The sequence below is a fragment of the Sebastes fasciatus genome, chromosome 23 (assembly GCF_043250625.1).
Source record: "Sebastes fasciatus isolate fSebFas1 chromosome 23, fSebFas1.pri, whole genome shotgun sequence".
Taxonomy (NCBI): Eukaryota; Metazoa; Chordata; class Actinopteri; order Perciformes; family Sebastidae; genus Sebastes; species Sebastes fasciatus.
In genome coordinates this window covers 20646089-20668765 of record NC_133817.1, presented here as the reverse complement: position 1 = coordinate 20668765, position 22677 = coordinate 20646089, and the positions used below count along the sequence as shown (strand labels likewise).

General features: G+C 41.2%; 1 protein-coding gene across 1 annotated transcript in view; it reads left to right on the top strand.

Annotated features, from left to right (window-relative positions):
* Positions 1-22424, top strand: part of LOC141761893 (protein phosphatase 1H-like) — a 36599-nt gene extending 14175 nt beyond the window's left edge. Inside the window, exons 2-10 of the mRNA XM_074625556.1 lie at positions 590-779; positions 2698-3072; positions 7901-8013; positions 8282-8366; positions 9778-9896; positions 13454-13517; positions 14562-14669; positions 16629-16780; positions 18103-22424. Of these exons, the coding sequence (XP_074481657.1) occupies positions 590-779; positions 2698-3072; positions 7901-8013; positions 8282-8366; positions 9778-9896; positions 13454-13517; positions 14562-14669; positions 16629-16780; positions 18103-18250 (1354 nt within the window). The 3' untranslated portion in view covers positions 18251-22424. The remainder of the gene's footprint in view (positions 1-589; positions 780-2697; positions 3073-7900; positions 8014-8281; positions 8367-9777; positions 9897-13453; positions 13518-14561; positions 14670-16628; positions 16781-18102) is intronic.
* The last annotated feature ends 253 nt before the right edge of the window (positions 22425-22677 follow it).

The window sequence follows — 22677 nt, the reverse complement described above, 5'->3', positions numbered from 1 at the left end:
GTGTGGCTGTCCTTAGTGATTACTGGGTTTCATGTATCCTTGGTACAATCTCTCTCTGTGGTCTGCCTGGTTAAATAAGGGACGAATACAGATGAATAAGGCAACACACACACACACACACACACACACACACACACACACACAGAGCTTTGGGCTTGTATGTATAGTCACACGCAGACAAAGCGTCTGTCCTGATGCATCAGGACACTCCCGGCAGAGCGGTACCACAAACAAGCTCTCCTGTTTGATCTTCATCAGCAACATGAAACATACCGAGCCAGCTGCTTCGCTGGCTGTACAGATAGAAACCTCAGGCTGCGGCTCTGACTAATTGCTGTGATCCTGCAGTGAGCTATAATAACCATGAAAGGCCGCAGTGCCGTTTCATCCGGCAAAAAAACATCTGATGTCGGCTCTCATTCAGCCGCTTGTTCCAGACCACAGCTGTCAGATTGGAAATCACAGCAAGTGGTGAATCTGTTGCTGGTAGCGAAATTTGATCTGGGAAAAAAAGGACATCTAAATGTCTGACAAACAGTCAAAAGCCTTAAATATGTGTCAACCTGTGTATATCACGCCTTTGTTTCAGGGTGATTAATGCTGGTAAGAGTGCGCTGAATGAGGATCAGGCCTGCTGCGAGGTGGTCGTAGCAAGAAGGAGGCCGATGAGCTACTGCCCCCCCTCCACACCCAGCAAGACCCCCACAGCCAAGAGACGCAATTCGCTGCCCAACGGAGAGGGCTTGGGGCTCCGCGTGGAGCACAGCAAGCTGGGAGAGGTATATATACACACTCCATTGAATGTGTGAGCATGTGCACAAAGAGTATACAGTGTACATACATGATGCATTTATAAACAGTCTTGCTCACATGCATCCACAGGGGGGGCTGGAGCCGATCCCAGCTGACATTGGGTGAAGGTGGGGTACACCCTGGACAGGTCTCCAGACTATCACAGGGCTGACACATAGAGACAGACAACCATTCACACTCACATTCACACATTTAGAGTCAACAATTAACCTGCATGTCTTTGGACTGTGGGAGGAAACCTGAGAACCCGGAGAAAACCCACGCTAACACGGGGAAAACATGCAAACTCCACACAGAAGGGCTGAACCTACGACCCTCTTGCTGTGAGGGGACAGTGTTAACCACTGCACCACCGTGCAGCCCAGTAAATCTCATTTTAAAAACAAAAATGATAGAGAATGATGCATCTATGGCTGCAACTAACCATTATTTCAATCACTGAATAATCCTCAAGTGTATATATTAATTAATTGATTTGTCAGAAAATGATGATTTCCTAAACCAAAGGTGACTTCTAAAACTCTATGATAATCAATATCCAATCACACGTCCCCATCAGGATGAATTGTAAGAACTTGGGTGATCCCTGAACTTTTCATCTAAACATCTGGCAATTTCCATTTGCCCAATACTTTGTTGGTTGATGAACAAACACTTACTAAACTAATTACATTACCAGCAGCCTCAGCTGTACTTTGTGCTTAGTGCCAATTAGAAGTTAAAGTGAGTAAACCCAGCCGTAGTTGACAGTGTAATTGAGAAGGTAACATTCATTGTGGACCATCCATTATGCAAAAAAAACATCACGCCTAGGGAGAGAGGAATGTTTCAGGGAAAATCATCTCGGGAGAAAGCAGGTTTCATCAAAACCCCAGGGGTGGGAGTTATATAAGAGGCATACATAATGAACTTCATTTCAACCATATAAATGATCGGATTAGTTGTTTTGTACTTTAATTTATGCAACTTTTTTCTCATGTAAATCTTTATTCAGTGCCACCTCCGCAAATTGGCACAAAAGCTGTGAGAAGTGTTCTGTCAGAGGAAGCAGATCGTCATTCATGTCACTCGGGAGTTCATTCAAAAAATCCCAAAAGTTTGCGTCCAAAGTCATTTTGTTTCCAGGGTTACACCCTGTACGCCGCATGGGAAAGTCTGTCAGGGAATGATTCAACATGTCCAGAGTCGGATTGTAATTGTGAATTTATTATATAAATGCTGGTGCAGTTTTAATAAGGCAGAATGTACAGCAGAAAAAGAAAAAAAACGTTATGTACCAGGCAGTAAAGTATGTGATGGCACAGACCTGAGACAGAGGTGTGAGAGTGTTCCTGCCTACAGAGAGAGATGAAGAGATAAGGAGCTTTGACCTTTGCAGCTCCTCAAACACCATTGGACAGGATGAGTCATGATGTTTTCTCCTCCCAGAGATGACTCACACATACTACATTAGTCATTTAGCTTCATGTTGTTTTTTTCTTTTTCAAATGTCAATTTATAAAATTATATTATTTTATCTTGACTATGGTATGATGAGCTGGAGAAGGACTTTTGCATACTGTTGTCTGATTATTTAGGTCATTTAAAATACAATTTCTCGCTACTTGAAAATGAAAAAAGGCAGTTTTGTCTCTATTGATTCATATCAGTTTGATTTTTAGTCATTTATTTGTCCAGGGAGGTGACCTTTGACCTCTGGCGGTGACTTACAGTGGGTGATATTAGATATGCAGATAGAAGATAGATAGAAGTTATGCATTTTTTAGCTAAAAAAAATTTAAATCCGCTCATCATTTTTATCATGATTGTGTTTAATTCAGCTGTTACTGTATGCTGTTGTCACATGATATGAAATAAACATACATTGTGTACGTGTGTGTTCAGGACAGCGAAGGGCTGGTGTTCCACTACTGGGCCTTGTTCGACGGCCACGCTGGCTCGGGTGTAGCCGTCGTCGCCTCCCGCCTGCTGCAGCACCACATCGCCTGCCAGCTCCAGGCCGTCATCGAGATCCTACGCAACCTAGCCTCCTTGCCCCCGACCGTCCTTGGCGAGGAGCCCAACGACAACAACCCCTACCTCCAGGGAAACACCCCGGGCCCTCACCGAGGCCTGACCCGGGCCGCTTCTCTGCGCGGGGCCGCCGGCGCACCAGGTTCCCCGAGCAACACCCCGCCTCCACCACGCTTCTTTACCGAGAAGAAGATCCAGCACGAGAGCCTGGTGATCGGAGCCATAGAGAACGCCTTCAAAGAGATGGTAAGAGCAAGGTCACGATGAGTCTCTGCCCACTCATCCTGATCGGTGCTGGAAGCTTTCACTCTGTCATGCATCATTACTTAACATTGTTGGATTTTGGCTGAGAGTCTATAATGCAGAGAAATGTACGGTGAGGTTGCAGAAAAGTGTTCATTATCTTCTTGCAGGGATCCGTTGTCTGACCTCTCAGTTACAGACCTCTTCCGTCATCATCCCTTTATCAGAATCTCTATTCGAGTTCCACACTTAATGAAAATATCCACCATAAGTTATTTAGGCTGTTATGACATTTTGACACATCCCATGTTTTGTGATTTATCTGCTTACTACCCGTAAATCTACACAAATCCAGAGCTGAAATAATTAGTCAGTTAATTGATCATGACTGCAAAAATCAATTAAATCTTTTTTTTAAAGGTCCCATATTATAAAAAGTGAGATTTTCAGGTCTTTTATATTATAAAACAGGTTTAAGTGCTATATAAATACTGTTAAATTATCAAAACGCTCAATATAAGGAGAAATACACACAGCCCGTATTTAGAAATTTTGTATTTGAAACAAGCCATTAGGATTTCTGTCCATTTGTGATGTCACAAATATACAATATTTAGACCATTACACGATTTTAAACATAAACATTCTAAATGTGTCCCAGTTTATATCCTGTTGCAGTGTATGTGAATAACATCAGCTGACAGGAAGTAAACATAAACCCAAGCTGTTGCCTAGCAACGCAATTCCGTTGCAGTTCTGTAAAACGGAGCGTTTTAGTCAGAGGATAAATATAGGTATATTCAGGCAGACAGTTTGAGGAAAATAAAGTTTTGTTTTTTTAACATTACAGCATGTAAACATGTTATAGTAGAAACATAAAATACAAGTATGAATCTGCAAATGAGCATGATATGGGACCTTTAACATATTTTTTATGGATTTTATACATTTAACAAGTTGTACATACATCACTGAACCTTCCCGAAATTGAACATATGGCAGGGTATGAAATAACAATAATATTAATAATAAGAAAATCACTTGAAAATAAATAAATAGCTGAAAATAAAGTAAAAAAATGCTATAGATATACAATGAAAATAACATTAAGTAAATTAATAAAATTATAAATAAATAAAATAAATTAAGAATAAGGTCACAAACATAAAACAGGGTACAGCACACATTCCTCACATTAAGTGTTTCACTGTAACTTCACATTTCCATCGCCTCTTAAATGTCATTTTTTAACAATTTCCAAAAACGTTTCCCAGATGTCATAAAACTCCGAAGCTTTCTTCCTAACTGTACATGTTAGTTTCTCAAGAGCCAAACTTGATGTTAAGCTTTTCAATCAGTGGTGAAGAGAGGGGCAACCAACATATTAAATCATCTTTTAAGTCAGTTTTTGAAGCAAAAATGAAAAAAAAACAAAAACTGAAATATAGTCATTCCAACTTCTCTAATGTAAATATTCTTTGGTTTCTTTAGTCTTGATGGTAGTCAGTTGAATGTCGTTGGGTCTGAACTTAAACAAGACATTTGAATATATCACCCTGGGCACTTGGAAGCCGCTCCCTGACATTTTACAGACCAAACAATGAATCGATTAATCAAGAAAATAATCACAGATTATTAGGATCATGAACAGTTGACATAAATGAATTTGATATATTTAGTAGTTTATCGGTGGTACAGTAACCTGTTATTATACTCTAGATCAGTTGATGTGTGTTATATGTGCATGTGCATGACCTTCCAAACTGTATATTTGTGCAGCACCAACTGGAATAGAGCCAGTATGTATGCAGTAAATATTTACTTGAATACTAAGCTGATATGGAAATGTAGTAACGGAAGGAAGCCAACACATGCAAACAAGTACAGATGAAAAGCTGGTACCAATTGCTGAATTAGTATTTGCTGTCATGATGCTATACGCACACTGATATCCTGAACCGAGGGCAAAAAGAGGCACTAATGCACACACACGTCACAGAGAAGCACGCAACGATTGTTTTCCGACAACGACCTTCAGCGTCTCTATTTTCCAGTTTATATAGACATCTGGCCTCAGAGAGCTGGCTTATGAAATGATGGCTCCCAGCTACAAACGCTACTGAACCGCACACATTAAGACTGCTCTAGTTCAAAGGCAGCATCTGACTACATACAGACGTAGGCAAAGTTGTTGGTAACATTCCGTTAAAGAGAGAAAAACCCACAATGGTCACTGAAATAACTTGAAACTGACAAAAGTAATAATAAATAAAAATTCACTGAAAATTAACTAATGAAAATCAGATATTGTTTTTGAATTATGGTTCAGCAGAATCATTTAAAAAAACAAACTAATGAAACTGGCCTAGACAAAAATGATGGTAACATTAACTTAATATTTTGTTGCACAACCTTTTGAGGCAATCACTGCAATCAAGTGATTTCTGTAACTCTCAATGAGACTTCTGCACCTGTCGACAGGTATGTTGGCCCACTCCTCGTGAGCAAACTGCTCCAGCTGTCTCAGGTTTGAAGGGTGCCTTCTCCAGACTGCATGTTTCAGCTCCTTCCACAGATGTTCAATAGGATTTAGATCCGGGCTCATAGAAGGCCACTTCAGAATAGTCCAATGTTTTGTTCTTAGCCATTCTTGGGTGTTTTTAGCTGTGTTTTGGGTCATTATCCTGTTTGAGGACCCATGACCTGCAACTGAGACCAAGCTTTCTGACACTGGGCAGCACATTTCGCTCCAGAATGCCTTGATAGTCTTGAGATTTCATTGCACTCTGCACAGATTCAAGACACCCTGTGCCAGATGCAACAAAGCAGCCCCATAACATAACCGAGCCTCCTCCATGTTTCACATTAGGTACAGTGTTCTTTTCTTTGGATGCTTCATCTCTTCGTCTGTGAACATAGAGCTGATGTGACTTGCCAAAAAGCTCCAGTTTTGTCTCATCTGTCCAAAGGACATTCTCCCAGAAGCTTTGTGGCTTGTCAATATGCATTTTGGAAAATTCCAGTCTCGCTTTTTTATGATTTGGTGTCCTCCTCGGTTGTCTTCCATTAAGTCCACTTTGGCTCAAACAGTGACGGATGGTGCGATCTGACACTGATGTACCTTGACCTTGGAGTTCACCTCTAATCTCTTTGGAAGTTGTTCTGGGCTCTTTGGTTACCATTCGTATTATCCGTCTCTTCAATTTGTCATCAATTTTCCTCTTGCGGCCACGTCCAGGGAGGTAGGCTACAGTCCCATGGACCTTAAACTTCTGAATAATATGTGCAGCTGTAGTCACAGGAACATCAAGCTGCTTGGAGATGGTCTTATAGCCTTTACCTTTAACATGAAGGTCTATAATGTTCTTTCTGATCTCCTGAGACAACTCTCTCCTTAGCTTTCTGTGGTCCATGTTCAGTGTGGTACACACCATGACACCAAACAGCACAGTGGCTACTTTTCACCCTTTAAATAGGCAGACTGACTGATTACAAGTTTGAAGACACCTGTGATGCTAATTACAGGACACACCTTAGTTTAATATGTCTCTATGGTCAAATTATTTTACATCTTTTCTAGGGCTACCATCATTTTTGTCTAGGCCAGTTTCATCAGTTTGTTTTTTAAAATGATTCTGTTGAACCACAATTCAAAAGCAACAGCTGATTTTCATTGGTTAATTTTCAGTAAATTTTTATTTATTATTACTTTTGTCAGTTTCAAGTTATTTCAGTGACCATTGTGGGTTTTTCTCTCTTTAACGGAACGTTACCAACAACTTTGCCTACGTCTGTATGTCTCAAGTCATTTGCTTTTTAATTAAAAGGTATTTAGCTGACTGACTTCACAATTGAAGAAACAGCTACAGGCCTTTTTTTATGTTACCAAATGTGGCCACAAACTTTTGAATTCAATTTCAGAGATCTGAAAGTACACACCTTATCAAAAAGAGAACGGATTCTTTCACATCGTTCAGTCGTGTATATTTTCCTTTGTGATTGAGATATCTGTAAAAGCCAAAGTCTATGCAGTATTACCACTAGATGGCAATGGAAAACAGTTCAAGCTGGACCCTGCAGTACCAGATTTATATAAAAAAGAATCCCTGTGAAAGCTCCTCTCAGATCCCCCTTTCCCCTAGTGGAAAAAGCAGCTCTCTTACACTTGATTTGACATTCTTTGTAGGAGATTATCATCATGCATCAGTTAAAGCTGTGGCCTTTGTGGAAAGAAATCCTCCTGCAGGAAAAATAACTGTTCTGTCTGCAGGGTTTCTGCAAGAAAAATCATGTGATCATATTCCTGTTGTAGGACGCTTAAAAGGAGAATTTCAAGTAACAAATACATCAAATTGAGGGGTAAAAAACGCACTCTGAGTGTGCGCATGTACGATCAGTCGCTATAAAGCCTCTTGAACCATGATACGCTGAGGAAATACACAAACCTTCTCACATATCAATGTCCACATTATTCATGCACGGCCACTTCTTGTTTGCTGACACGCGGTCGACAAGAGGTTCAGGTTAAACCGATCAATAGTCTGCAACGATGCCCACACAGTGTCTGTCTTTCTATAAAGGTTGATCAGATTTCTTGCACACTTTCTCCATCTCTCTCTCTCTCTCTCTTACGACCCTTACAGTCATATATTTATGAATGTTATTGAATAGAAGAAGGCAGAGACTGTGTATTTAAACCTTCCCTCCTGCCTGTGTGGGCTGCTCGCAGCCACTTTTACTGTCGCATGTGGGAGAATTTTAAAGCTATTGTGCTTCTTAAGTGATGCTTCATTAAAGATTGACAGCTCTCTCTCTCTCTCTCTTCTCCCAGGATGCCCAGATCGAGAGGGAGAAGCAACTGTATAACATCACAGGAGGGTGTACGGCTCTCTCTGTGGTTTACCTGCTGGGAAAACTATACGTTGGGAACGCAGGTGACAGCAGGTGTGTGTGTGTGTGCTTAATCTTCTGTCCAGTAAATGGTGGTCATTACACCGCAGTAGACCTTATAGAGACCCAGAGACATGTGATGTCAGTACATTGTGACTCACTGTTTTTGGACGCTCTCCTGGACGACCTCAGCAGGAACTTGGCTGACACGGGAGCAGCTGGTCTGCTTCACCTGGGCCTTTCCATTCTATGAAAGCTGGTCCACGTGCCCTCTTGTCTCTCCCTTCCTACAGCTCACCTTCTTTTTGTGTGTGTCTTGCAGGGCAATCATTATCAGAAACAATGAGATCATTCCCATGTCAACAGAGTTCACACCGGAGTCAGAACGACAGCGACTCCAGTTCCTGGTAAGAAAACGCTGTGACAGAGAAATACAAAGAGTGTTTACATGTCTTCTCTTGAAAGGATAGCTCTGTACAGTATGACGCCTGGTCTTTAGTGTCGTCTTTAGTTTGAAGTGTGATCTGAATCTTGACAAATATATGTAATAAGGTTTGTCACAGGAAGCCATGTCAGTTTATATAGTCGACCAGAGAAACAGTGCTTATTGTTGGCCACAGTCACAATCAGTAAGGCATCTGAAGTCCATCGATTTCCTATAAAATCAACCAATATGAGGACACTCAGCTCAGCCGGGTATGACCTTTTTTATAGTCAGTGGCTGTAAGCAGTGACGCTTGCATGTTTCCTTTTGATTTCATGAATAAATCTCAAAGATCTTTAGTTGGAAGCAACGGAAAGCTCACTACCAAATACTTTCTTTCTGACTATATTGCCTGCCGAGACTATATAGCCTGACCAATACATTGGCGCGGCTGATATTATCACCAATCTATCATCATATATGTAAGGTAAATTACAAGAAATTGCCGAACAGAAATGCTAGGAAGGTGCGTGAGGTCATTTACAAACAGTTTCTCCATTACATAGTTTGTCCACCAGAGAGCAATTTTTCAACTGTAAAATATCCTGGTCAATACAATTCCTTAAAGGGGACATGTCATGCTAATTTTCAGGTTCATACTTGTATTTAGGGTTTCTACTAGAACATGTTTACATGCTTTAATGTTGAAAAAATACATTATTTTCCTCATACTGTCTGTCTGAATATACCTGTATTCACCCTCTGTCTGAAAAGCTCTGTTTTAGCGCCTGTCTCTTTAAGAGCTCAGTCTGCTCTGATTGGCTTGCAAGAAAAATACGCTGCGCCTTTTGCAAAGGTAGTTCTCAAGCCGTGGACGGAGGTACTCAGATGGGGGGGGGGGGGCGGTATATTCTAATGAGCCTGCATGTGACATAGGAAGGGGAGCCAAATCTGAATGGCCTGTTGAATCACATGTTTTCTGATCTAGAAAAAGCCCACAAAAAAACTGACTGGGTTGTCTTGTTTGTGGGTCGGTAATCACACCAGATACCAAAATGTATGCGCACAAACACTAAAAAAGTGAGTTTAGTAACCAAATAAATGGCAAATTTAAGGCATTTTTAATGTTATGTAAAACAAATGAAAGGATGGGCACTACATCTCAATCATCAATCCAATCTAATGTCAATCACAACAGTCTTGGCCAATATATTATCAGAATGTTTTATCTCTCCAGTATCATATTATCAGCCTCAAAATTCATGTAGGAATCAGGTTCAAGAGTGAAGTGACAAAAAAAACCAAAGTGATGGAAGATAACTTTCATTTGATTTGCAAATCTGCCTCATATTTATCTGCTCGACTGACTTGAAGCCCGTCATTGTGTCCTCCAGGGTTTTATGCAGCCTCACCTGTTAGGAAATGAGTTCACGCACCTGGAATTTCCCCGGAGAGTTCAGAGGAAGGAGGTGGGCAAGAGGATGCTCTACAGAGATTTCACCATGAACGGATGGTAAGTCTTATTATTATTATTATTATTATTATCTCTTTTATTTTCACTGAGCAGACACTTCAAGATGGCACAGCCCTGCACCCAAACTAAACGCTAATGTTGTCTCCAGCTGCATCCCCCTTAAACCAAACAATAATCTGAAAAAGATATCATCAGTTGATCGTGCATACTGCGGCCTGAATCTCTGCTTCCCTCGCTCCCTTTTCCCTCCTTTACTGCTGCTTCTATACAGCGAGAGCTGAAGAGACCAGCAGAGAGCTAATGAGGGAGCAGCCTAACTCGATATGATATAATGATACAGCAGAGATGGCCCTGTATGTGTGCAGCACTCTGTGGGCTAGCCAGGCACCATGCTGTGTGACTGTGGCTTCAGTGGAAGCCAGTAATGAGATGTGCTTTTACTGCTACTCTGTCTCTCTCTCTCTTTCACTGATGCATAGAGCCACATACAGTACTGTGCGTATTCATGTATATTTCACCATGAGATCGCCCTTCAGGAGCAGAAATGTGCCAACCAGGATGTTTCTCTTCACATCCAAGCGAGGAAGTTGTTTGGAGTCATTTATTTTTTAGATTTTGTCCATATCTGGGAAAGACTGGGTATAGCTTGAAAATGTTCAATTAGCCTATGTCACAAACCAAGGCAGCTGGAGGATAATTTTGAGGGATTTGAGAAAGACAAAAGATGTGTAATGACTGATTTTGCTTACTGAAAGCAGCAACTTCTGAGGTGCCTTTGGGCAAGAGGCAGTAGAGCCCGAGATGACATCTTTAAATATCTTGTTTTGTCCAACAAACAGTCTAAAACCCCAAAATGTTTTAGATACAAAACAGAGACAATCAGTAAAACCTCACATTTGAGGAGCTGGAAACAGTGAATGGTTGCCATTTATAATTAAAGAGGACCTGTTATGCTTTTTCCCTTTCCTTTAGTGTGTCATATAGTTTTCTTGTGCATGTAAAAGGTCTGCAAAGTTACAAAGCCCAAAGTCCAGCCCAAAGGGAGATACTCTCCCCCAAAGAAACACTGCTCCTGAACTGTCTGAAACACCTTGTTGGAAGTCTGGCCTTTTCTTCCGTAACGCGATGATGTCACCGAGTGAGACATTTGCATAATACCTTGCCTATAACGGCAAGTTTGGCATGCCCTCAAAACAAAGCTAGTTAAAGCGGAGCTGGAGCGGAGTCCGAAGAGTTTGTAGCAGTTGACCAATGACAACAGAGTGGGCCAGCTAACCAATCAGAGCAGACTAGGCTATTCGGGAGGGGGGGCGGAGCTCAAACAGAGCGTTTCAGACAGAGGTGCCTCAACACAGCCGGTAGTAGAAAAATAAAGCATTTTTTGAACATTAAAACATGTAAATATGTTCTAGTAGAAACCCTAAATACAAGTATATACCTAGAAATGAACATAATAGGTCCTCTTTAAGCACTAATTGTGTGAAATGCAAAGTAAGACAATAATGGAAAATTAGCGTTCTCACTTGGCAGCCCGTTGACATCCCGGATTAAACAGTGTGAGGATAGATTAGCGCAGTGTGTGACTCACTCGTGTTCAGTTTGACGAGCACGGGTCCAACACAAAGGCCAGACAAAGTGTTGCATTTTGGCCTGTAAAAGTACACATCTCAGTTTTGGGATAGACAAATGGGCCGAGACTGACAGACGGAGCAAACCCGGGTCAGACGTGAAGCCGTCTGAAGTTGTTGATATTCTCCACAGACCGGCGACGCCAGGTCTAATCTAGCTAGTTTAAGTACATCAGCGTCAGCCGTGGAGTCTTTCAGTCTGACATCAAAGCTCCATTTTTCTAAGTGTGTTTTCAGACCTTCTGCTTCCATTTGTGCGCTTCTGAACAGATTTTTGGTGTTGTTTGCTCGTGTACTCTAAGATCCCCTCCCCCTCAGTTTCTCTCGCTAAATTTTTCAGCAGTGAAAACACTTGTTATTGCACTCTAGAGAGACGCCGCAGTGAGACCCAGAATCAAAACCTACAAGAAGGCATGGTGGTGGCTTTGTTTCCCACCTACAGTATGTTTATTAACAAGGGTAGAGCAAGAGCAAGAACAAATGGTGGAAAAAAGGAGAATAAATATTTGTTTAATGCAAAACTGACAAACACCAGACCTTAAAAAGTCATAGGCTTTTAGCATTAAAGTAACTCTCAGTGTATTCATCTTGGTTAGTACCACCCAGCCTATACAAACACTTTCATAATGTCTAATACAAATGTAAGAGAAATAACCTTAATGATGTCATCAGGGTTATCTCAGTTTGAGCTGGGAGACAACAGAAAACCAGCGTCACAAACTGAGGTGTAGCGTTTGAAAGATGGTCATTTACCAGAAGGGATGTTACGAGAACCGATACTTCGGTACCAAGTCAATGCCAAAATTCTGAAAACGTGACGGTACTCGTTTGTCTAGAGTACCGCAGATAGGTACCGTCAGAGGTCGAGACTAACGGTGTCCCGTCATCCTGGGGACGATAGAAAATGTGTTTGGAACGCAGCAAACTCACTATCGACTATTCTATACTCACTATTTTTTCCCCGATAATGCTACACTGCGAACAACAAATCCGCGTTGAAATCGGCAGGAAGAGAGCTAGTTAGCGTTAGCTGTTAGCTCCGTGCAGGACCTTGCTGCTTACCGGCTGCTAACAGCTAACGCTAACTAGCTCTCGACCTGCCGATTTCAACGACACGGAAGGTGCCATCGATTACATTACATTATGATGCATTCAGGCTCTATTCAGTAAAAATGGAGTGAAAGTAAATTCTAACGTCATCATGATGTATTCAAGTGTAAAATGTAGGTTTTGGCAAGAAACTTGAATAAATCCAGTTGTATATAGATACTAGAGAGGGAATTATGACCTGTTTATCTTCCAAACAAAAAAACAGTATACAAACGATAATAGATATGTTGAAGTACATGAGATTTATTGTTTTACTTTTGTTTATTAATGTGGTATCGCATTGGTATTAAAAATCGCAGAATTTTACTGTTATTGGTATCGACCACAAAATTTCTGGTATCGTGACATCCCTATTTACCGGAGGGTCTAACAAAGAGATGCTATCAATTTGCATTATGGGAAGTGTATTTTTACGAGTTTGTCCCATACTGGAGACTAAAATTCGGGCCATCTCAGCCCCCGCTGCACCAATTTTAATCATTCATGTACTCCAGCAAGTCCCATCATTTTATGAATGTTCAATTCTAAATCAGTGGAGTGCACCTTAAAAGCCATATCAGCTACAAAGTCCCTCAGTGCCTTGCTCAAGGATCTGGTGGCAGAAGCTGTTAATTATGTTACATCTGGATGGATAATGACGCACCCGAGGGAGAGGCTGTTGTGAAGCCAAAATGGCTCCCAGGGCCAATGTGACTCAGGGAAATCATCTAATTAAGAGAGATCTCAAAGGTCTCCTTTTGCTCTTCTCTCTCCACTTATGTACCTCTTGAGTGTGTGTGAGTGTGTGAGTCAGGCAGAAAGAAAGAAAAGATTCATTCACTGTCTCGGTCTGCTTTTCTCTTCTTCCCTCAAACACAGGGCATACAAGACCATCGAGGATGAAGATCTCAAGTTCCCACTGATATATGGGGAAGGGAAAAAGGTAAGTGTGTGTGTGTGTGTGTGTGTGTGTGTGTGTGTGTGTGTGTGTGTGTGTGTGTGTGTCTGTACATCTACTCTGAAATTCAGAACTGCAGAGAAAATCCCTCGCTCCCACATTGTCAATCTGACACACACATACACACACACACTGCATGCCTGCTAGCCACCCAGAGAGTGGGCGAACACTCGGTCTCTGATGTGCGAGAACCACACTGTGCGCGTGCATGTGTGTGTGTGTGCGTGTGTGTGTGTGTGTGTGTGTGTGTGCGAATGTACACCCTCACTAGAAGAGAGAGGAGACAGTCCATCTGTTTCACTCCAGTAGCTACATCTAACACACACACACACACACACACACACACACACATGGACATGCAGACAGACACACACCACTCGGGAGATGACAGTCGTCTCTCTGAGAAGTGAAGTTAATCCCCACAGGGACAGCAGGGGATGAGATGAGAAGGAGACCGAAAATGAAAACACTCAAATTTTGAGTCATGTCAGTTTGTTTCATATTTTTCAATCAGTTCGGTTTGATGCAAAGAGAGACATAACGGAAAGGAATAGCGCATCTGACGCCAGCGTTGTCTGATGAATAGCTGTTGAATTCAAAGAACGGACAAAGGGAGTTTTCACACAGGGATAAAAGAGTGGAAGAATATTGAAAAAGAATTTGATAATTAACAGAAATAGAAATGAATAGAAAATAACATTGAGTTTCAGCAACGCTTTACAGACCTCTGAAGAGTTTCACATATTGTTTAATGCACCACCAAACATATTTACATTTAATACACCACAATGCAAAGCTATACTGCAACACCACTGTACTGTGAGCAATTACCAGCTCCACATATGTTGTAAATTCTGACTGGCAGGTAACAGGGTGAAACACTGCCGTCATGGTTACTGTCAGTCAATATGGGAACATCCATATGTTCATTAACGGCTAACTGACAAACAGCAGAATTTCTGATGAAAATGCTCCGAAGAGAATAAAAACGTGTTAGAAACCTGAACTAAACCAGTCTGTGTTTTACAGGCACGAGTGTTGGCGACCATCGGTGTGACCCGTGGGCTCGGCGACCATGACCTCAAAGTTCATGACTCCAACATCTACATCAAACCGTTCCTTTCCTGTTGCCCCGAGGTAAGACTGTAAATAGCTTGCTGACACAAAATTCAGTCATTTATGACTTAAAGGGATAGTTTGGGTGTTTTGAAGTGGGGTTGTATGAGGTTCTTATCCATAGTCGATGTATTACCTACAGGAGATGATGGTCGGCACGCCCCCAGTTTGGAGAAGCAGACAAGAGTACCAGCATGGAAGCAAAGCAATGACAACAGCAAAACATATTTTAGACACCTAAAAGAAAGGCTCACCTAAAAACATCAATTTCAGTATAAGTGTACACTATATTTAGAATATTTTTGGCGGTTTAGCTTGCCGTGAGACAGCTTTAAGTCTATTTCAGAGGGGGAACTGAAGCTGTTATTCTATGCTCTCACCCAAGCCACCAGACTCCATTGGAAAAAAACAGTAATTTTACCTTGCAGAACATGTAGGTTGCTGGTCTATCGCTGCCTCAATTGGTTAGTTTGTGTTATTGTGTGACTTTACTTAGTTCAGATTCACCAAAGTCACACAATAGCACAAACAAACTAACCGATTGAGGCAGCGGTAGACCAGCACCCCCATGTTCTGCAAGGTAAAATTACTATTTTTTTCAATGGAGTCTGGTGGCTTTGGCGAGAGCAAAGATGGATACAACGGCTTCAGTTTCCCGTCAGAAAGGGCTGTCTGACGGCGAGGTAAAGTGGTGAAAATATTCTAAATACACTTAAACTGATATTGGATTTTAAACTCATGTCTGCTTCTCCAAACTGGGGACGTGCCGACCGTCATCTACTGCAGGTAATACACTGACTATGGAGAAGTACGTCATACAACCACACTTCAAAACACCCGAACTATCCCTTTAAAAGGTTCTAAATACAGAATTCAGAGCCTTTCTATATTGCCTTCGCACGCCTCTCAACATAGCGACGGCTGAGCTGACGACTCACAGCTAACGGTGTTAGCGGGTGACTCCATACAGTCCTGCCAATGGTTTCACACTATGCCAATGATCTACACGCCAAGAGAAACCGAAATGTGCCAATAAAGGCAGCGAAGAAGACCGCCATGCAGTATACGGTTATAGATTTTGGCAGCAGGTTGAAAGTACAAAAATAATGTGATTCCGGTCTCTGTAACTTGGGCAGAACATAATGAACTTTCCCTGGAGCTCGTACCAGTCAAGAACACATGAGGAAACATTAGCTTACATCTGCGGCTGGCCTGTGTTTCATTCTCCAAAAACGAGAAATTGTGGGCTAATATGTCAGCATCTAGCTCCTTAAACCCATTAACCCTCAGACTGGGGTTGGAACCAACTTCTTAACGATCCTAATCAGGATGTTCCAGATGTTTCTCTCCTCCATTCATTCTAGTTCTTGCCAGCCACATTCCTTACCTTGTTTTGTCTCATGACATACGTCCTACATGAAAAGGATGTCAGTCACATGACCTGCGTCTGTCAGATCTGCGTCTGTCTGAACAAGGTCCTCTGCTGCAGGTGAACTGGAGCTCACCTGTCTGACTGTCTGGTGCTGGTTTCAAAGCGCTTTCATCTCCTGATGTACTGCAGTTTGTCTTATAGAGTTTAGCATTTCCCCCTCCCAGCGCTCTCTGTTTGATCTTTAATTCATTAATACCCGGGTTCATACCAGGTTCACATGAAAGACTCAACTCCTCTCAGCAGCACGCCGTCTCTGTCCTTCTCTCTCACAAACACGAGTCTCACCCCTCACCAGAGTCTCTCAAGTCGTTTCCTCAGATGCTCTCAGTGAATGGAAACGACATTGAATTCGTTAAGTTGTGAAAAATGCCACTGCGTTGTGCTGTGTGATGGCAGTATAGATTTCAGTATGGCTGAGAGACTTGAGCTACTTCAGCTGAGTGTTCTTGATCTATGATGCTACCAGCAGTTGGAAGGAACGTAAATTAAGTCGTAAAATGTACCAAAGTAATTTTGTTGCTACTTTTTAATTGTGTTTTGTGACGCAGGTTCAGGTATACAACCTGATGCAGTATGAGCACGGGGCTGATGATGTTCTGGTAATGGGAACCGACGGCCTCTGGGACGTCCTCTCCAACCAGGAAGTAGCCGAAACCGTCACCACATTCCTCGCCAACTGTGACCCCGATGACCTACACAGGTCTGTTCTTTTTTTTTCTTCTTAATTTCTTTATTTCTCTGTCTTTGGTTTCTTTGGTTTCTTTTTGGTCCGACAGGCAGGTAACAGGCAGTAAATCCACAAGACTTTCAATAGGAAATAAACTTGGAACACATTAAGCATTAGGAACAAACTAACACTGGGGGAAAAGGCTACACGCTGGGTGCAAAGACGAACTGACAAAAGACAGGGAAAGGAGGGTGATTAGACACAGGTGGAACTAATCAGGGCAGTGGAAGGCGATCACACAGGCGGGAAACACACTATGGTAGGAAATGAAGACAAGGTGAGTACTACAAAATAAGACGGGAAACAGAATGAATGACAAGAAACAAAGAAAGCATAACCGCAGAGCAAATAATGACACATTTATGACTCTTTAATTACAGGTTTAATCCAGTAAACCTGAAGACTGGTCCTTCCAGTTCTCCAGTAAATGTCAAGTATTTTTTGTCTGCGTCATTATACCTTATGTTAAACTGTTTTATTTAACAGCCGTTGTTTCCCCTTCGAGGATAAATTACACCAGTTGCTCTCATCATTTTCACACTTTTTAATATGATAATAAATCTGTGAGTTAAGTCAAAAATAGATATTTTCACCAGCGCAGAGGAGGTCCAAGATCTTTTCATCTTGTATAGTTGGTATTTTGAGGCAAAATGGAGAATAATACAGTGGGACGGTATAATGACAGAATATTGAATTGGGTCTGAGAAGTGAAGCCAATGCTGAAGTGCCTTAAACTTGCATTCTTTCTAATAGCCAGCAGGGGGCGACTCCTCTGGTTGCAAAAAGAAGTCTGTTTGTATAGAAGTCTGTGAGAAAATAAGCCTATTTCTCACTTGATTTCTCGCATGATGTTCATTTAGTAAATTACGGTCCCATTTAGAGTCAAATAGACCATAAAGCAGGGGATGCTTTAGGGCGGGGCTACCTTGCGATTGACAGGTCGCTACCAAAGCGTTGTCCGGTCTGGGAGTTGTCCGTGTTTTCATCTCACAACTTTAATCCTTTCACAGTGTGTTTTCAGTTAATGAAAGTTAATTGTAATATTTTGGTCACCTAAAAATGTCTTATTCAGTGATTAGTTGTGCTTAGCTCCACCCTCGTCACTTCTGGTTGCAAATAACCAAGATGGCGACTCCCGAAACCAAGATGGGGACAGCCAAAATGCCGAACTCGAGGCTTCAAAACGGCAGTCCACAAACAATTATGATTACGTCAACTTCTTATACAGAGTCCATGGGAAGGATGCTACATAGTTGTGGATCACAGGCTTCATTGTTGTTTCCTCTGTTGTCCAGGTATACAATGGCAGCACAAGACCTGGTAATGCGAGCACGTGGCGTGCTGAGGGACCGAGGCTGGAGGATCACCAACGAGCGCCTGGGCTCCGGAGACGACATCTCGGCCTTCATCATACCGCTGATGTACGGCAACCGTCAGCCCTGAGGAGCCCGGCAGAGACGCTGCGGCTCAAAGGCTCTTAAACTGAGAATCCACGTTTCAGTTTCCTCAGTGCCGTTTGCACATTTGTTTTCTCTTCCTTAGACCAAGGATATACTAATGTTTGGATATTTGTTGGTGTTTCATATCTCTGTAGGAGTTCAGAATTGGTCGGGCACCACATTTGGCTGCTCGGGGGAACGCTACAGTCAGCTCTGCTTTGTTTCAATTCAGGCACCTGGTGATAAATAATGTGACCTGTTTAAAGTTAATAACAGTGATGGAGTGACTGCCCCTGAACTTCTGCAGAGATGTGAAAGCTGAAATAGACGAATGCTCTTCCAAAGCGAAGAAAATACCTCTTTTCTTTCTGTTCTTCGTACCTCTCTTGCAGTGCTGTACATGACCCATCTTCTTCCCTCTCTTTTAGTCCCCCCCCTCTGCTCCTATACTGTACAGTCAACTTGTTTATATAAAAAAAAAAGCCCTCCGTCTCGTGACCATGGACCGAGCTGACGGGTCAGCTGCGTTTTCTGTTTCGCCACAGTGTGGCTTTGAAGGATTCACGTGCTGAAGAACTGCTTCCAGATTGCTTTACAGATTACAGATTGATTGCAGCGATGAGATGTTGGCCCCCGACCCCACGTTGCCGTTCCCATTCTGAGCATCTTGTTGTCATTTCAGAGGCTTTCAGTTGGTGCAAGCCCAGGAAACCTGAAATCTTTTGTCACATGGAAAGTTGAGGGGGCGGGGGGGTTTCATTGTTTCATGTGTGTTTCGTGTTTCTGGGAATGTGGACACAAGAAAAGAGACGAGGACCTGAAGTTTACCACCTCACAGTAGTGAGGCAAATCAGTTTTACTGTGGAGTGAGAGCTCTTCAGCCTGTATGGGGACATAGTTTGATGGTTTATGGACAAAGTTTGATATGAAAATTGTGTGATGTCAATTAACATCTGCATAGAAAAAGGTGTTCACTCGTACAAGTCATTTAATCTAATATGGAGTCTTAAAATTGAAAAAAATGCTCCTAAATATCAACCTGTTGGTCATCAGTTTGTCTACTTTGTGTTAAGTTGCAGCTAGTTGGCAATTAGCAGTGATGGTTACGTTATTTTACCTTGGCTGGGGTCTTTAATAACCCATGTCACTTCATGAAACATCTATGCTTCAGCATTTAGGGAAATAAACTTATTTGCTTTTGTGCTGAGAGTTAGATGATAAGATCGACACTACATATCTGTGCGTTAGGAGACCGTTAGCTCAAAGCTAAAGACTGGAAGCAGGGGGAAATGGCTAGCTTGGCTCTGCCCAAAGGTTTAAAAAAGTTCTCTAAAACCTCAAAAGACATTACACCACACTTGTGTATGAGTTAAACAAAGGAGATATTACATGTTCGCTTGGACAGAGCCAGGCTAGCTTTGTACCGCTGCTTCCTGTCTTTAAACTAGCTAAGCTAACGGTTTATTGCTAGCTAGCTTCGTCAAGTCAAACTTTATTTATATAGCATGTTTAAAAAAACAACCGCAGTTGACCAAAGTTATGAACATGTACATAATACAAATGAATACAAAGCAAGCAACAGTAATAACTGAGTAAATATAATGCACACATAATAGCAGTAATTTAATGTACAAACATGAGAGTGGTGTCAATGTTTCATCTAACTCTCGGCAAGAAAGCGAATACGCTTTTTTCCCCAAAATGTCAACCAATTCATTTTAAGTAAATATTTTATACACTGAGAAACTTGGAATTTGTGTAAATTAAGATTTTCAAGAAATCCTTTTCATACTTAGCTAAAAGCCTCATGAGACTATACATTAGATTAAATGACTTGTACATCAGTATACTCGCACTTTAGGTATGACCTACATCATTAACCAAGCAGCCATGATATATAGACCATTTCACAGTTGTTACGTAAACATGCCACTTGTGTCCCAGTTTATTTCCTGTTACAGTGTATGTGAACGGCATAAACTGACAGGAAGTAAACATGGACCCAAGCTGTTGCCTAGCAACGCAATTCTGTTGAAACGGTCTATAGAATGATGAAGAGGCAAATATTCCCTGCAGCAGGGAGGATTGGATTAAATTAATAATTGTTGTTTTTAAAATAAATAAATCATGAAATACAATCAATCAAGTCAATCTGAAGAAAAGAAACCGGACGTTTTCTTTTAACATGTTTTGCATGTCTCATGAGCTTTAGATGCTCGTTACAGATCCCATTTGTCTTCGGAGGGACAGGTTTGGATGTAGTGATGTAGTCGGTGCATGCAGTGACATATTGTAGGCCTGGGAATATAAGCGACGGTGCAATGGTTTACACTGCTGTTTGTTTTTATATGGACTGAATTTGTATTTCTGTAATGTTTCAAAGCATTAGTGATGATGTTATTTGTTTGTAAATGTGCATAGACCATGCATATGTTTCTAAGGTTGTTGTTCCTTTAGAGTCATTAACATCCCAGACATTTAGCGTATAAGAGCTAAGGATGTGATTCATTGGAAAGGAATGAGACAAAAATACTGATGGCTACATTTTTTTTTGCACTTTTTTTAAAAATCTTGCTGACTGGGCTCGAGAAAGAAAAACAACCACGAAGAGTTCAGCTTGTCTGAAAACAGTGTCACGGCCTCAGAAACTGATGTGCATGTGTATTTTTTTCCTTCCCTACATTATTATTCTGCATTCATACAGACTACACTCCTCAGCCAGTGTTGAGATGCAGAGAATGAGAAGTAGTCTGGGGGGAAGGAGAAACTTGAGACTTCAGAGGATCAATAAAAAAAAGGTCATCGTTTTTTTTAAAAGTTTGATTCCAGTGAGAAAAAAAAAACAATTGACTGCATAAAATTAAAACAAAGTGCATGTTTTCCCTCAATAGTGGATATGTAGAGTTTTTGGAGTAGCACTGGTTTACTTTAGACTTGACTGTAAAGTGAAAATATTTCATGAAACGGGCCGTATAGTACAGGCAATTGACTGAATCCAAAGATTATTTGGAAGTTGAGCAGTGCCAGGATGAGGAAGCCATTGTTAAAGGAATAGTTTGACATTTTTGGGACATATACTTCCTTTCTTTCTGGCGAAGCGCATTTCCCAAAATGTCAAACTTTCGTTTTTTACGTCACATGATATGTGCCATTGTGTAGCATGGGCTATTTATCATCCGAGCTTTTTTGCAGTTGACAATTATCGACATTCCTCTGAGCAGCAGTCAGTTACATTTGCCTGAAGTTCGTATGGTGCATTTTTCCTCCTGTACATTCCATGAAAGACATATTTAATTTAAAAATCCTGTATTGTTATATGTCTGTCATATAAGCTATTTGACAGTTACGTTTTTTTTTTTTAAACTTGTTCTCAATTTAATTTATTGAATGTTTTGTTATTATTATTTTACCTTACAGCCACCTAAGCATTGTCTTAGCATGCGTCCCAGTTCAACAGAACGGTTTCAAACAACCAGGCTTCATCCGACATGGAGAGTGAATGTTTTGAACTGTAAACATGTTAAGACAACGTCTGAATGGGGCGTCAGAATAAGTGTTGAATGTTCATCCTTCTACCCGTCATTAAGCCTTTTTCTCTTAGATGAATGTCAAAGATTGATTTATTTTTGTCATCCTACTGTGCCACCCAACTGCTGCACATCAACTCAGGTTCAATTATCATGTGTAGTTAAAGTGGACAAGCTGTTAAGAGGGATTTTCTAAAGGCGGGAGTCCCCCAGGGCGGCGTATTAGTCCCACTACATTTTTTATTATGGGAGAGGAAGCTTGAAAGTTTACTTTTGTCAGCTCGACTGTAGGTTTCCCTTTTTGAAGTTGCTGTATTGTGAAAGTAGTAACTGTTTTTTTTCTACCTTTAGACTATAAAGTTCGTAATGGGAAAATGAGAAAAGCTGGGAGGTTTTTTTTCTGTAGCAAAGAGGAAGTTTGAAGCCCAGTGGGGAACCATTTTTAAGTGACCATTGTGCTACCCTCAACCTCTCCGTTTGTGAATGTGAAATGTACATTTTTGTATAAGAAAAAGATAACTTATGAGGTCAAAAAGAAATATTTTTAATGTTTCCTTGTGCAACTCTGACTTTGGGAGGGAAAAATGTTTACCTTCAGTGTTTCTTTTCCAGAAATGAAAATAAATGTTAAAGATAAATGTAAAAAAAAAATGTAGTTTGTGTGATTTAAAAAAACGAAGAATTGAATGTCAAGTAAACTCGATATGCAATGCACCCCTTTCTGCCTGCAGTCCAACTCAGTTTACCAGACCAAATCTGTCTGAAGGAAAAAGAAACAAAAGAAGAGACTGATCAATATTGTTGCTTCTACTCCCCGGGTTCTCATTGTGGGGAAACAAAAACTGACAAACAGGGTCAACAGGCCTCTAAAAGACTAGTTAGACTTTGTGAGCGGACAGCAAAG